This window comes from Microchirus variegatus (assembly GCF_963457635.1).
Source record: "Microchirus variegatus genome assembly, chromosome: 10".
In the NCBI taxonomy this organism is placed as follows: Eukaryota; Metazoa; Chordata; class Actinopteri; order Pleuronectiformes; family Soleidae; genus Microchirus; species Microchirus variegatus.
The window spans coordinates 7,515,474-7,530,097 of record NC_139811.1 but is presented as its reverse complement, the minus strand read 5'-3'; the positions used below and the strand labels follow the sequence as shown (position 1 = coordinate 7,530,097).

General features: G+C 43.7%; 1 protein-coding gene across 2 annotated transcripts in view; it reads right to left on the bottom strand.

The window, feature by feature from the left end:
• Nucleotides 1–332: 332 nt before the first annotated feature.
• Nucleotides 333–14,624, bottom strand: part of LOC310933469 (myosin-9-like) — a 30,658-nt gene continuing 16,366 nt past the window's right edge. The window contains exons 6-41 of one of the 2 annotated variants that reach the window (XM_083896967.1): nt 14,502–14,519; nt 13,109–13,201; nt 12,963–13,026; nt 12,765–12,863; nt 12,286–12,429; nt 12,108–12,203; nt 11,740–12,011; nt 11,485–11,658; nt 11,160–11,333; nt 10,948–11,062; nt 9,496–9,683; nt 8,996–9,117; nt 8,834–8,903; nt 8,592–8,752; nt 8,216–8,324; nt 7,961–8,092; nt 7,652–7,858; nt 7,420–7,557; nt 7,159–7,282; nt 6,887–7,058; nt 6,529–6,741; nt 6,295–6,439; nt 6,001–6,207; nt 5,773–5,877; nt 5,499–5,651; nt 5,167–5,415; nt 4,844–5,056; nt 4,535–4,747; nt 4,257–4,418; nt 4,031–4,159; nt 3,743–3,831; nt 3,530–3,653; nt 3,212–3,420; nt 2,957–3,065; nt 1,973–2,145; nt 333–1,865 (exon numbers count right to left, since the gene is read on the bottom strand). In XM_083896967.1, coding sequence (XP_083753093.1) covers nt 1,757–1,865; nt 1,973–2,145; nt 2,957–3,065; nt 3,212–3,420; nt 3,530–3,653; nt 3,743–3,831; nt 4,031–4,159; nt 4,257–4,418; nt 4,535–4,747; nt 4,844–5,056; nt 5,167–5,415; nt 5,499–5,651; nt 5,773–5,877; nt 6,001–6,207; nt 6,295–6,439; nt 6,529–6,741; nt 6,887–7,058; nt 7,159–7,282; nt 7,420–7,557; nt 7,652–7,858; nt 7,961–8,092; nt 8,216–8,324; nt 8,592–8,752; nt 8,834–8,903; nt 8,996–9,117; nt 9,496–9,683; nt 10,948–11,062; nt 11,160–11,333; nt 11,485–11,658; nt 11,740–12,011; nt 12,108–12,203; nt 12,286–12,429; nt 12,765–12,863; nt 12,963–13,026; nt 13,109–13,201; nt 14,502–14,519 — 5,274 coding nt within the window. In that variant the 3' untranslated portion in view covers nt 333–1,756. The remainder of the gene's footprint in view (nt 1,866–1,972; nt 2,146–2,956; nt 3,066–3,211; nt 3,421–3,529; nt 3,654–3,742; nt 3,832–4,030; nt 4,160–4,256; nt 4,419–4,534; nt 4,748–4,843; nt 5,057–5,166; nt 5,416–5,498; nt 5,652–5,772; nt 5,878–6,000; nt 6,208–6,294; nt 6,440–6,528; nt 6,742–6,886; nt 7,059–7,158; nt 7,283–7,419; nt 7,558–7,651; nt 7,859–7,960; nt 8,093–8,215; nt 8,325–8,591; nt 8,753–8,833; nt 8,904–8,995; nt 9,118–9,495; nt 9,684–10,947; nt 11,063–11,159; nt 11,334–11,484; nt 11,659–11,739; nt 12,012–12,107; nt 12,204–12,285; nt 12,430–12,764; nt 12,864–12,962; nt 13,027–13,108; nt 13,202–14,501; nt 14,520–14,624) is intronic. The other variant, XM_083896968.1, reaches the window with a different exon arrangement.

The following is a 14,624-nucleotide window of genomic DNA, read 5'->3' as shown; positions in this document are numbered from 1 at the left end:
GTAGTTCTGTTATCGCATCCTCAAAAATCGAAACATTTTCAAAGCGAGACTGAAGTTTATGCATGTTTTAAATAAAAGTAACGTTAATATATTTTGAAGACCGTTCAAAATTGTATTTAAGACCTTTTAGGAAATTTAAAGGCCTTAAATTCAAATGATTGGATTCAAGACTTTTTAAGACCCCGCGGATACCCTGGTGCTAATGCTAATGCATAGTTAACACAAAGTTTTAGAGACTTCATACTCAACATATTCACAAACCTTTTTTTTATTTAAATCTCTGCAAAGAAAACATGAGTGATAAATGAAGACACAGGTCATCGTGTAGCAGTTTAGAAAGCCTCTTTATTTGCAATAATACCAACATGTCACAACATGATTTCCATTCCAGAGGTGCACTCTGACCAACATTACTAAAAACGAGGAGATGCAGGTTCTTTTTAAGTTTTGAGTTCCTTTTGTTTTAAGTGCGATAGATGCAACCTTTTTTTTTATTATCATTATTATTTATGAACCGTTATTCTTTAGGTAACAAATTCCTCTCACTTCCCAGCAGTGTGAGCCAAAAGCTGCCCCTGGGCACAACCTGATAAGGGTTTATATCGAGACATGATGAGCACGTCTATATGAAAGCTCTATAGGGCCAGTCAAGACTACAGTGAACACAGATTAGAGTAACATATCCTTAATCTGCCTTTGGTTCCGTTACACCCTCAGCAAGCTGTGCCCTGAGAATACAGTGTGTACTGTGAGTACTCGACTACCCCATCACCCCCCATTCAACTTCACCCTGAACATAACAAAAACACTGATAGTGATAAACATAAAAATCAATGCATGTCCAGACATAAGCCAACATCCCCGCCCAGTGGAAATTCTGCTGCGTTTGAGGCCTTAGTGTGCGTTGGCGTGTGTGTGTGTGTGTGTGAGTACATGCACATTCTGTCCAAATATCGTTTTAATTAAACACACAACTGCAGTGGTTAATGATGTCGAGGCTAAAGTTTCTTTTCCACGTCAGTGCAAAAATTAAGATATTTCAGCACAGTCACAATCAAATGCCTTCAATATACGTCAATGAGTCGGATCGTTCACTCAAATTTTCCACATGAAATGTGTGTCACAAATTATTAAGTCCAAAAGCATAGTCTCAAGTGCTAATCGCAGCTAAATTGATAGAATACATTTCAGCATATAAACCTTCATTATAAACTGAGGCAAGAGCGCAAGCGTAATAAACATGAAGCACTTCCATTCTTAACCATTATAAAAACTTCAGCATAAAATACATTTCTATAGATCGAGATATTACTTTGGTCCCCTTCCAGTAATCGGTCTTCATTCGTTTATACTTCTTTGTTTTCCTCTTTCTTCAATTAGAAAAATAGATCCTTGATCAGGACTATCAGAACTGGAATGTTTCCTTATAAAAAATATCTTTTTTTTTTTCGCTTCTTTAAATTTTCCCAGAGAATGTAAAATGAAACAAACACAACAAATTTGGCCCGGAAATAACGTGTGTGTGTGTTTTCATCAGCATGTGATTGTCCAAAGTGTACTGGCTTCTGTACTTGTTGTGTGAGTGTGTTAAAGAATGCATAGATTGTCAATGTTGTCAGGTGGTTGTGTCGGGGGTTGTGCTCCCTCCCTGTTCAGCAGGTACAGTAATGTGTGCTCATGTGTATTTGGGTCGGTCTATTTATGATGCAGGTTCTAACAAATCAAGTGTTGTCGTTGTTGTAGCAGCGGCGGCCGCTCATTCGGGTTTGGGCTCGGGCGTCTCGGTCTTGGGCTCGCTCTCCTCGTCGCTCTCGATGCCGACGCGTGCAACAGTGCGGCGGGTGGTGAAGGGCAGGTCTCCGCGCCTACAGTGGAAGAATGAAATAAGTGAGTGAGTGAGTGTTTATGGCGCCATCTGGTGGTGAACTCGCCCTGGATTAAAAATAAAAGCTGCCGTGTCACTGGTGCTAACCTGAGCTTGCTCTTGAGAGTGGATACTTCGCGGGTCATGGCGTCTGCTGACTCGCTGGCGTCCTCCAGCTCCCGCTGCAGTTTCCTTCTGTTGGCATTGGCTCTCTGAGCCTCTTCCTCAGCCTCCTCCAGCTGACGCTTCAGCTGTTTCATACGGGAGTTCAGCTTGTCGACCTGAGACATTAACAGATATTATGGACATCTGTTATTTTTTTTTTATTCTATGTATATTTTATTATACACAGTACTCCACCAGCTTTATTGATATATGGTCTGTCAAATTCCTTCGGTATTTGGATTGGAACGATTAAAAGTTGGTCTTATATTGAGAAATAATGATACTGTATGATGATCATAGCATTGCTAAAACAATTCTAATGTGGCCTAAGGCCCACTTTACATCACGCTTTACATAAGTGCGTATAAAGAGAACACGTTGGGCTCGCGACAGTGGGAGGTCAGGGATTAGCATATAACGCGTGCTAATTAGCATATACCGCAGGACTTTTGTTCCAAAAAAAATGGTGGGGTCGAAGGAGGGCGCTGGACGCTGGACGTGGAGCACCTCCGAAACCAAGTGCCTGATCAGTATCTGGTCGGAGGACAAGATCCAGAAGAAGCTGGAGTCATCCAGGAACAAGATGGCCTACGTAAAAATGCAACAGGGGATGCGGGAGGCCGGCTACGATCGTACAGTCGAGCAAGTAAAGAGGAAAGTTGTAAGCGATGCGGGTGTCCTGCCAGAGTGTCTAAAGACGTCGCAACAGCGAAAAAGCGTAATTTGTAAAGTGGGCCTAAGACTTTTACACAGTACTGTATGTTAGAAAATATCTTATTTCATTTACAATTCCTAAAGATGAGATGAATTACATCTCCCCTTGTTTATAAATCAGCATAATATATATAGCGTAGACCGCCCCCCCCCCCCCCCCCTATGGTATTGCCAGATTCTTGAGTTTGACCACAGTGATGGAAAACCTCTAACCTGGTCCTTGTACTGCTCTGTGTTGCGTCTCTCGTCGTCCACCTGCAGAATGACTTCCTTCAGTTTCTTTTCCGTACGTCTCACGATCTTGGTGGCAGCCTGCCTCTCCCTGAGCCAAGAACACAACACTGATTAGGATAAAGAGTCATGACATAATACGTTCTATAAAACTGTATTCAGTAACATAGCATAGCGTGACAACCCTAAATCTCTACGACTTATCTCATGATATATGAGGTTACATAAAGCCGTCACCTGGTCTCCATGTCCAGCTGTTCCTCCAGCGTAGCGATCTTTGACTCCAGGGTGGCCATGTTGGCCTTGTACTTGGACTTGATCGCTCCCTCCAGCTCTTGCAGCTTCAGCTTCAGCTCCTTGTTCTGGCGTTCCATCTGAGAGCGAGCCCCCTCGACGCGCTGGCAGGTGCTGCGCTCGGCGGTCAGCTCCACATTCATCTGGTCGGACTGCGGAAGAAATGAGAACAAGGACTCGTCTGTCTGAGCTGAACTACTTGGAAGTTGAAACGCGGTATATTTCACATGCTATAAAATGACGAAACGTGAGCCTACAAACCTGCAGCATTGATTTCTTCAGCCTGTCATTGGTCAGCTCAGTGTTGCACTGCTCTTCCTCCAGCTCCTCCTCCAGCTGAGCGATACGAGCCTCCAGCCGTCTCCTCTCCTCTGCAACCTGAGCACTGAGAGACAAAAGAAAAGAATAAAAACATAGTAATGTACACGAGTGACACTTTGTGACCATTGTACGGCGCACTGAAGGATTTCTTACTTCTTGGCGGCCTGGTTGTTAATCTCATCCTGCAGCTCATCTCTCTCCTGCTGGGCCTGTCGTTTCACTCGTTCTGCAGCTGCCAACTCCTTTAAATATGACACAACAAACAATAATGTAATGTTTTCTATGGAAAATATGTTAGTATTATAAATAAAAAAGATGTAATGGCAGTTCTTTCAGCCTTTTCTTTCTTTTTTTAAATCAGGCCTGATGGGGTAAGTGTACAAGGCTTTTGCTCATGTAACTCATAGTTTAGTGAAGTTTCAAAAAGGTGTGCATGCCAACCTCCTGCATCTGGATCATGTCAGCCTCCATGCCCTTCAGCTTCTTCTCGGTCTCCTTGCTCTGAGCAAGGATTTCCTCCCTGGACATGCGAGTATCATCTAACTCGCGGATAAGATCCTTCATCTGGGCCTGTGGAGGGAAAAAATAAATAAAGTCAGACGAAAGTGGAAACGCATAGCTGAGAGAACGCAAAAACGACAAATAATTTGTTCAGAGTTTAACTCACTTGGAGTTTCTTCAGCTGCTTCAGGGCCTCGTCGCGGTTCTTGTTGGCCATGTCGATGCCCGCCTCCAGCTCCTTCAGGTCCAGCTCGAGCTTCTTGCGTGAGGCCACGGCTGCAGAGCGCTGCTTCCGCTCATCCTCCAACTCCATCTCCATCTCGCGCACCTGAAAAAGGGAGGCACAAATTAATGAAAGCACCACAAACTTCTATTCTTCAACAGTCAAGAGCCAAAGTTACCACAGGGAGCAGATAACCATTATATATTAAGTAGAGTCAGCACCTGTTTGACCAATGCTCGCTTCTTCTCCTCGCCCATCTCATCACGTCCTGCCAGGTCTCTCTCATACTGAGCCTTCAAGGCCTGCATGTTGACCTCAAGACGCAGCTTGGCATCCTCTGTGGCCTGCAGCTCGTCCTCCAGCTCCTCCAGCTGAGTCCTCATCTCTTCTCGCTGCTGCTCCATGGCACGTTTAGACTTCTCCAGCTCATGGACCTGTGCGACAAGGGAGGATGAGAGACGAGGACAATGATGGGAGGGGGACTGCAAAGGTACATAAACATCTCTGCAAGTGACATGTTTAACACTTACGTTCTTGCCGGCATCATCCTTAGAGGACACCAGGTCCTCCATTTCAGCGCGCAGCAGTTTGTTGTTGCGGTCCAGTTCTTCCTTAATGTCCATCAGAGACTCCAGCTCACGAGTTAAAGACAGAGTTCGGGTCTCCTTCTCGCGGGCCTCAGCTTCAGCGCGGTCACGCTCCTCGGCATAGCGGGCAGAGATGTTCTTCTCCTCAGCCAACATCTAAAGAAAATCAAAAGCTTTTTAAAGTTGAAGAAATACATGTGATCCAGCCACCCTGAAGTCCTAATCCTAAATATATGTATGCAGTTTCAGTATGAAGGCTGTCTGACCTGGTCAAACTTCTTCTGCTTCTTCTCCAGGTTGGAGACAATCTGTCGAAGATGATCCTGATCCACCAGCAGGTCATCCAGCTCTTGCTGGAGACGCGTCTTGGTTTTGTCCAACTTGTCGTAGGCTGCACATTTCTCCTCCAGACGCTGGTTTGTTCCTTCAAGTTCCCTTTGATATCTCTTCTTTCCCTCCTCGGCGGTCTCCAGCGACCCTGAATCCTGCTCCACCTTCTTTCTCATTTCAGCAAGCTGCACAGAAAGAGCGGGTGTTACTCAAACATTTCTAAGCCATAGGTTCTGAATAAGAATATTTACATGTTTGTGTGTTTTACCTGAGCCTGCACAGTTTGAAGCTGCTTCTCGACGTTTTTCTTGGACGCTTCTTCTTCCTCCAGTTGTTCTCTCAGGTTGTTCTGATCATCCTCCATCTGGCGCATACGCGTACCCAGGGACAGTTTGTGGCGCGTCTCTTCTTGCAGCAGTTCCTATTGTAACCATAAGACGCATACAAGCTGAATTATGAGTCGTTCGATTTGCACACATACGCTTTGGTTGTTTGGTTTGTCCATTTCTGATTTTACAGAATGTAACAATGTGTGCGCACACCTGAACGTCCTGCAGCTGCGACTCCACAGCAGAGCAGTCTTTGGTTGCTTTGATGGATTTGCCTTCGACATCACTCAGCACGCAGCTGACATTATCCAGTTCAGCCTGAGGAAAGAGGACGACAAATTTACCATTCAACACAAAATCAAGTGATTGAGTGGAATTATTGTTTTAGAATGTTTAAATCAAAAAGAGCATCCAGTCACAATTCCTTCCACAAAGCTCTACCTGCACTTTGAAGAGTTTCTCAGCCTGCTCCACCCTCTGACGCTCGCATTCAGAAAATTTGAGCTGCAGCTCCTGGACCAGGGCTTCAGCCTTCTTCCTGCGGTGTTCGGATTCTCCTTTACCGTGCATCAGTGTCTGCAGCTCAATGGCCAGCTCGTTCCTCTCCGACTCCAGAGCCTGCTTGGTCTTCTCAACTGACACTTTGTTCTACGAGGAAGGACGGTGCAGATTTATGCAAATGAGAAATAAATTGAGCATTAAGGAGAAAACAGTGGTTGGGTAAAGATCACTTACCCTCTTCGACTGCTCCAGCTGCTCATTCAGCTCATCAAAGGCCTGACCGTGCTTCTGTCTAATATCAGCCAGCAGCTGTTCGTGGACTTTGGCCTCATCATCCAGAGTCTTTTTAAGATGAGTCACCTCAGTTTCACGCTTACTCCTAAAGAGACATAGCAGAGGTCAAGATGGACTTCAAAATGTTGACGAACGGTTTGAATGTTGTAGTTATGCCAGAAACAATATCTCTACCTCAGTTCTTGCTGGGCAGCAGTAAAATCGTGAGTGTCCTCAAGCTCAGTCTTCAGGGCCTCCAGCTCTTCTCCCAGGTCCCGGCGGTGTTTCTCTGCCTTGGTTCGAGCTTGCCTCTCCAGATCCAAATCCTCCTGCAGTTCAGACAGCTGAGCCTCCATCTCACGGATCTTTTTCTGGGCCAGGTTCTTCTGCGCGGCCTCCTCCTCAATCCTGAAGGAAGGTTTGAATAATTGAGCAAAAAAAATCTATACAAGTAAAATGAGCTCTACCCATCACCTGTTTGAATAGAACGCACATGCAGGGAATAAGAATAAGTAACAATAATAAAACAAGGAGCCGTAAAATTCATACACACCTGGCCAGAGCCGCTTGGAGCTCCTCCTCCTTTTTGGCTAGTTGGGCACGGAGCTCAGCAATCTGGGCCTGCAGCTCAGCAATCTGGTCATGTGTGTCGGTGAAGTCACCCTCAAGTTTACGTCGGTTCTTCTCCAGCTCCTGACGCTGCTTTTCCTCCCTACGAAGGCGGTCTGACAAAGAAAAGGAACACAAATGAAAAAAACTTGAAAAAGATGCTTGGAAACTGTATAAAATCTGCAAGATATATTCTCCATTATGGCCTCTTCTTACCCTCTAGGTCTGTAATCATGGCCTCGTGTTTGGTCTTGAGTTTCTGCAGGCTCTTGGACTTTTCTTCCTCCTCTGCCAGGTTGGTGGTGAACTCGGAGACCCTCTCTTCCATCAGCTTCTTCTCCTGTGATCACAAAGATGGCAAAATTCCACATAGTTATTATTTTATAATTTATTTATACTTTATTATTTTCAACACTTGCAGTCAGATAGAATAGTACAGCTCAGCATTACACTAAATGATTGAAATGGTTTCCTGACCTTGTTAAGTTTGTTGTTCTGGTCATCTAGAACCATAACATCATCCTCTATTTTCTTCATCTTGGCCTCCAAAGTGACCTTCTCCAGCTGAAGTTTCTGTCTGGCTGCCTCCTCCTCATCCAGCTGCTGCTCCAGGTCCTGAAAACATGATTGAGTGACGTGAGTGTTAGTACCTATATGTACAGTACCTGTAGCTATCAAATCAATGAGTGAACAAAGCAGCTCAACTTACACCAATGTTCTGCTGCATCTTCTTTTTCTCCGATATCAGATGAGATGCACGCTCCTCTTCCTCCTCCACACGGGCCTCCAGGTCATGGAGAATCTCCTCCAGCTCCTGCTTCCTGGCAGATAGACGGGCTCTCATCTCTTCTGCTTCAGCACAGAGCTCAGTCTCGGCTTGAAGCTGCTCCTGCAGGGCCATCTTCTCAGCACTCATCTGCAAGGAGAATAAAAACAACGACATGAGTAACAACGCACAATGAGCTTTCTATGAACAAAGATAAACATCATTTAAAACTCCTGTAACGTGTCACGTTACCTGCTGTTGCTTCTCCTCCATCTCTTGGACTCGCTGCTCGGCGTAAAGATGCTTCTCCTTCACTTTAACCAGCTCGTCATCCTTGGCCTGCAGCTCCTCCTCCTGTCTGCTGACTTGTAGGAGAGGCTTCACCTGAGGACAAAATAGTGGAGCATAAAGAGCATTAGGATAAAAAAAAAAATAAGGCATAAAAATGTGCACAGTAGTGACACATGTCACATGTTCAATAAGATGCTGCAGGATGCTGAGGTTCACCTTGGTGAAGAGTCTCCACCACTGCCAGTTCCTGAGTTTAAGGTAAGCGGCACAGTTTCTTTGGATCACCTTCATTGCAGTCAACTGCTGCTGTCTCTTGGCAAAAGCCCTGCAATGCAACAGACAAGAAATGTCCTTTACTTCTATTAAAAAAAGTTATTTCCCCATGATTAAGTTACATTTTAAAACAATAAAACAAACGTTCCATGACTCTTAGTAATGAAGACGAGGATGCAGAATTCTTTTCCTTGAAGTCTGAATATTGAATGTGTTTTAAAGTATATTATACACATCTTCCACATTAGTTTTTAAGCAGCTACTCAACAGGACACCAATGTCAACAAAGTCAGTGAATGTGAGGATTTTCTTGTCTTACTTGCGGGCCACGTAGCCTCTACACCAGGCCTGGAAACTAATGATGATGTCTGTGATCTTCATGTCTCTCTCCTCCTCCAGGTGAGCCAGGACACCAGCCCTGAAGAACACTTTACTCTGGCCCATGCGGTACAGATTAGGATCCAGCTCCAGGCTTTTGATCTGACAGGAAGGAAAATGCACTGATTGAAAACACACTTATTTTTAAATATTTTAAAATAATATTTTTTGTAAAGCACTTACCATGAGCACACAGGCCTGCTTTCCATCCATGAAACCCTTGGGGATGGCGTTAGGAGTGAGGATCTCATACCTGTAGGAGGGGGCAAATGATAAGATTTTATGTTTTCTGACACTTTGCTGAATGACGACGTTAATTCGCAGAGGGAGTTATTTTTCCATTACCTCTGCCTAAACTCCTGGAAGACGATGCGGTTAGGGAAGCCCTGTCTGCAGATACGGATGCCCTCCAGCACACCGTTACATCTCAGCTGGTCCAGAACCAGGTGTGGGTCCAGTTTACCAGCCTGTGGAGGAGAGGGGGGGGGGGGGAGCATTTGCTGATCAGTTATTTTGGCAAAACAGAGAAACAAATGGTTCTAATCTGCATGGTGGCTTATGATTGTTCTGCAATAATAAGTTCCAGACATGGTGAACCCAGAGGAAAGAAAATAAAAAGGAACTGAAAGCGTCTTCTAGACATTCCTGTTTTTAAATCCAATTTCAACCATTGCTCGAAGATCTGGCAGATTTTAACTGATGGATTTTTAAAGTGATATCATGTCAGGAAATGGACAATTCTGGTTTGAGTTCAGTCTTCTACTTTTGTCCCCTTTTATTCACCATCTAGCTCCATCTAGCTTATCCCACTAAAGCGGTGTGACAGCCCAGTATTTTTCTGATACCTTTTTCTCGTGGTTGGGTATGATGCAGCGAACAAAGTTTGGGTTTGTGTTCCTCAGCGTGGCCATGAGCTTGGAGAGTTGCTCCTTGTACAGCTGGCCCACTGTGCGGAACATGCCCTTGCGCGTCTTAAAGGCACCGTGCATCTCGGACATGCCAGTCACCTTATCCAGACCCACGATGTGGTCCACTGAAAAGGACAGGGAATAGAGAGAGGAACAAAATTATAAAAGAGGTCTGGAGAATTCAATTCAATCATTCAAATATTCAACCAGGCAAAGTCAAACCAAATGCATGTCACAAATAAGAAGGAAGATGACCATTGTTTCTCCACCATCTCTTGGGAAACTTACCAGGAGAGAGCAGAGATAGGATCAGTGAAACACCAAACAAACATAGCGTGAATGTGGAAGGAAACAAATCAGGAGCAGGATGAAAAAAAAAACGGTAGTCACAAAAAAATCAAGTGAAGTGTGGGGAAGGTTACACACCATAACCACAAAAAAACACAATTAGTGCAATATTTATGTGTCGTTCTCTGAGTGAATCTATGTGTGATAGTTCACGTAAATATATGCATGTGTGTCAGGGTGGTGACAAACGCTGGCACTTGCAGTGGGGCATGTAGAACACAAAAATAAAAACAACCAAACCCATGCAAGTAAATACCCATTGCTGCAGTACCCATGACCAACACCAGGGGTCCCCTTACATTGCTATTACACAGAGGGAGAGAGGGGAGAGTTTAAAGAGAGCAATAAGTGCTGAGATGACCACAATACTTGGTTACTGAATACAGAGCTGAATTAAAAGGCAACGATACAAACTGACTGGACGATGCTTTTGGAAAAGATTATTGTAGGAGAAAATGGCAACAGGATTCATGATTAAAATGCAGTATAAAAGGTCCAGTGTGTAACATTTAGGACAGTTCATAAGCATAAAGTGAATTTACTGTCCATAAGAACTTCATGTTTGTATAAGTGTATAACTGTTATTATTATAATTTTTTTTCTGATATGCATAGGTACCCTAATTCCCTGACACTCTGAGCAGTCTCACCATTACACATCTGTAATTCATGCACACTGGACCTTTAATGGGAGAGAGTGGGAATGAAGAAAATAATGAAAAAGAAACCTGATCATCACCTGAGTCTGAGTGCAGAATAGGAAAACGCTGATAAAAATAGCCTCTCTGACAATTCTTTATCTCTGAGACCCAGTTCAAGAAAAAAGATGACAAACAAAATTGGGGCGGTACAGAGGAAGAAATGGGCAGAAATAAGGTAATGGAGTGGACAAGGTAAAAACAAAGGTCCAAACACAGTAAGAGAGAAAGAAAGCATCATGAAATGCCAAACAGAAATTAAATGTATCCCCACAGCAAGCACTGCCTCTAGACGAGCAGTGACTCCTGGTTATTGCAATCAGCCAACATCTGCCTGAACTCACCGTCCTTCCACAGCTCAGAGACAAACTTATCAGTGGACAAGTTGAGCAGCGTAGCCACATTGTCGTTCAAGGGGTCCATGTTCTTCATCAGCCATTCGTCTGCCTTGTAATCCACCTGAGAGGTAACATTTGACAGGAAATAGCAATCAAATTTGAGGACACAGACACATTTACAAATCTGAGAATCCTCATCAATAACTGTGCAGTTTTACCTTGCCAGCATAATGGATGACAGAGAAGTCGGCCTCATCCTTCAGTTTCTTGGGTTTGAAGAACTTGGGGTGCGTTCCCTGCTCCTGCAGTACCTTCTCCACAAAGCTCTTGTCTGTGGCCTTGGGAAACCAGCACTCCTCGTCCAGCAGAGCCAAAATACCAGGGGGACTGGCCTGGAAACACAGGTAAAGCACAGATGTTAATATTAATGTAATATATAATGTAAATAGAGGCCTCTTGGACTGGAACTAATATTTGATATTTGAATAATAAGAACTGCTGTATTTAATACTTAATTAAACAAAGATGTAGAAGCACACTCACAGGTTTCTCGATGAGGTCGATGCAGGGCTGCAGGTCGAGGCCGAAGTCGATGAAGCTCCACTCGATGCCCTCCCTCTGGTACTCCTCCTGCTCCAGGATGAACATGGTGTGGTTGAAGAGCTGCTGCAGCTTCTCGTTGGTGTAGTTGATGCAAAGCTGCTCAAACGAGTTCAGCTGGAGACAAAAAAAAGAACGGTTCAGAATTATTTTAAAATCAACAACACCGATGCAGAGATTTGTGGATCACTCGTTTACCTCAAAGATCTCAAAGCCAGCAATATCCAGGATGCCGATGAAGGAGGCTCCTTGCCTCTTGGTCTTGTCCAGGGCTTTGTTGATTCTCATGACGAGCCAGCGGAACATCCTCTCATACGTAGCCTTGGCCAAGGCCTCCACAGCAAACTCTGCCTGCTCCTGAGTCTGGGCCTTCTGGACATAGTCTCTGCCCACCTTAATCCTAGGTGTCAGGATGGCTCTGCTGAAGTCTGTGACATTCATGCCCATGAGGTGGCAAACCTTCTGAGCAGCTGGTGTAGAAGAGAGAGAGAGGGGACAATGATGTTTAAGATACAAATTCTAGATCTTCTGCTGTTAAGACTCAGAGAGAGTTGTGGTGTAATTACCTGTGTTGTCAGGCATGGAGGCTTGGTCTGTGTGTCGCTCCTTTTTGAAGCTCATGTTCCCCATTTGCAGTACAGACGCCACCACCTTCAGCAAACCTACACAGAAACCACATAGATTATTATGAGTTTACGATGCACTAATAATTACATATACACATAATGGTTAAGTTCCACTTACCGATCTGCTCGTCCTCTGGGATACTCATGATCCTCATGGCCTCCATGGTCTCCACAAACAGGTCCTTGTCCTGCTGCCCAGGAATTGTGACGTTCCCATTGGAAAGGAAACGGTAGTTGTTGTAATTTTCAAGGAGGAGCTCCTCTGAAAGGACACAACAAGGTGAGAGATGAGCTTCAGTCCTGCTTTGGCTTTTAGATTGAAATCTTATGACATAGACTGTGTACAAGTTCCCTGTCAGTTTTTGAAACAGGAAATATAAAGATGATACCAGCTTGTGCTTTACCCTCCATTTTCACAAGACTAACATCGTGTTCTATTGAAAAAGACCTGAAACTAGCAACTGAGACCATACACATAAAAATAGGTCAAATTTCTGTCCTTTTAGAAACAAAGAGTGGCCCCCTAATGGATAACTGCCAGCAAATGTTTAAGAAATCCTCACTTTGCCTTAAAACATTACATATTATGTTGCTTACTGCGCAGTTTGTCTCCAGCCCCCGTGAGCAAGTAGTAGAAGACGTGAAAGGTCCTCTCATCTTTGGCCTGGCGAATGGCACGGGATTTCTCCAACAAGTCTAGAGGTCAATCTGTTAAGGACAACTTTTTCTGACCAAAGTCAACAACATTTTACATCAGCTGTAGAAAGAAGCAGCCCAGCACTTTTTCAAGGATACAAGTTTCAATATTGGCACCAACGATGTAACCGTTGACATCAAAGTTGATCCGGATAAATTTTCCCTAGAAGAGGAAAGGAACATTTAATAAAATTCTGGTATCTGCAGCAGTTAACAAAACATGCATCATTAAAATTAAGTCTTACAAATCTGGAAGAGTTGTCATTTTTGACTGTCTTGGCATTTCCAAAGGCTTCAAGGATGGGGTTAGCCTGCAAGAGCTGTTTCTCCAGCTCCCCCTGGTGGACACGAGGAGAAAACCAAAACACAATATAAAAGTACACTTTCTTTTTGAGATCTTAGAGCAGGGGTACTAAACTATTATTCAGCCATGGATTCTGATGTAACGAGACCTTGGCATCAAAGTAGATGAGTCGGTGTAATATACTGTGAGAAACTCAAATTATATATGCTTTTTTTTTTTTTACGATTATGCTTTGTCATTAAATAAATAGATTACTTTGCTCTTTTTAAAAAGCAAATAATTATGCTGACAAATGAGATAATAGTTTACAAAACAAAACAACACAACACACAAGCATTTTACCCTTCACACACAACATCAGGTTAGTGCCCAAATCTGCCAAACACCGAAAAACCCTGTGGACCCTTCGTCAGTAAACCCATCACCTGTTACCCAGACAATAATCCAGAGAACAACGAGCACAAACCAATGTCTTTTCAGCTCCACTCTTCCTTTAAAATGATATATATAATATAAAATCATAGCAGCTGTTTGTGTGTTTAGTGCTGCGGTGTCTGTGTGCAACATTAATTTACATCATTAGTGAAGTGCGTGTAACTTCAAAACTTAGTGCAAGAAAGGCGAAAAGCAATTTTTCTCTCAGTTTGCTGAGCATGTGCGCTTCGACAGTGTTCAGCAATAGCATGGACTGAATTTAACTGAACTCAATTTTAAAGTTCATGAAGTTAAAACTAAAAGAAGCCATTCAAAGCAGTGACATTTCACACGTGTGTAGTCCATGTATAAAGTCTGTATAAACTGTTCTCAATGAATAAAATGAATTTCCTTCTGTACATTATTTTTCTGGACTACTGTTCTTTCACCTTCCTGAATAGAAAATAACTTAAATAATCACGTAAATGTATGTTCTGAGCTTTTTCGCGATTGGACATTGTTCAAATATACAAAAGATGACGAACATTTTATGCAACAAAAGACGAAAAAGAAGCAACTTTGCTTCACACAAGTGCACGCATAAAAATAGCGATACAAGATGTGAAAAATTCAACCAGACACAATATAAGAATACTTGTCGTATGATCCCACATCTTTCCTTTTTTTCTCTCCCCCCACCCCCTCATCCTACTATTGTCTGGCTGGATTTTTCACAGGAACACATAATGCTGCCACCGGTCTGCAAACAAACTTCCTCTTTACTTCCAATTGGCTGGCAAGTGGCAAGACATCGCCTCTGCCCGTAATATAAGAGGAGGGGGATTGAGGGGTGAGGGTGGGGGGGTGATGACAGAAGCAGGTGGGGGGGGAGGGGTGCATGGAGGGGAGAGTTAACTCACATGTGACAGGAACGAGCTCTGTTGATGGGAAGAGAAAAAATACAACAACCTCAAAAAAAGGGATGAAAGACGGGGTTTTTCATCACACTCCACTGTTGCTTTCAGCAGCATCTACGAGGCGAC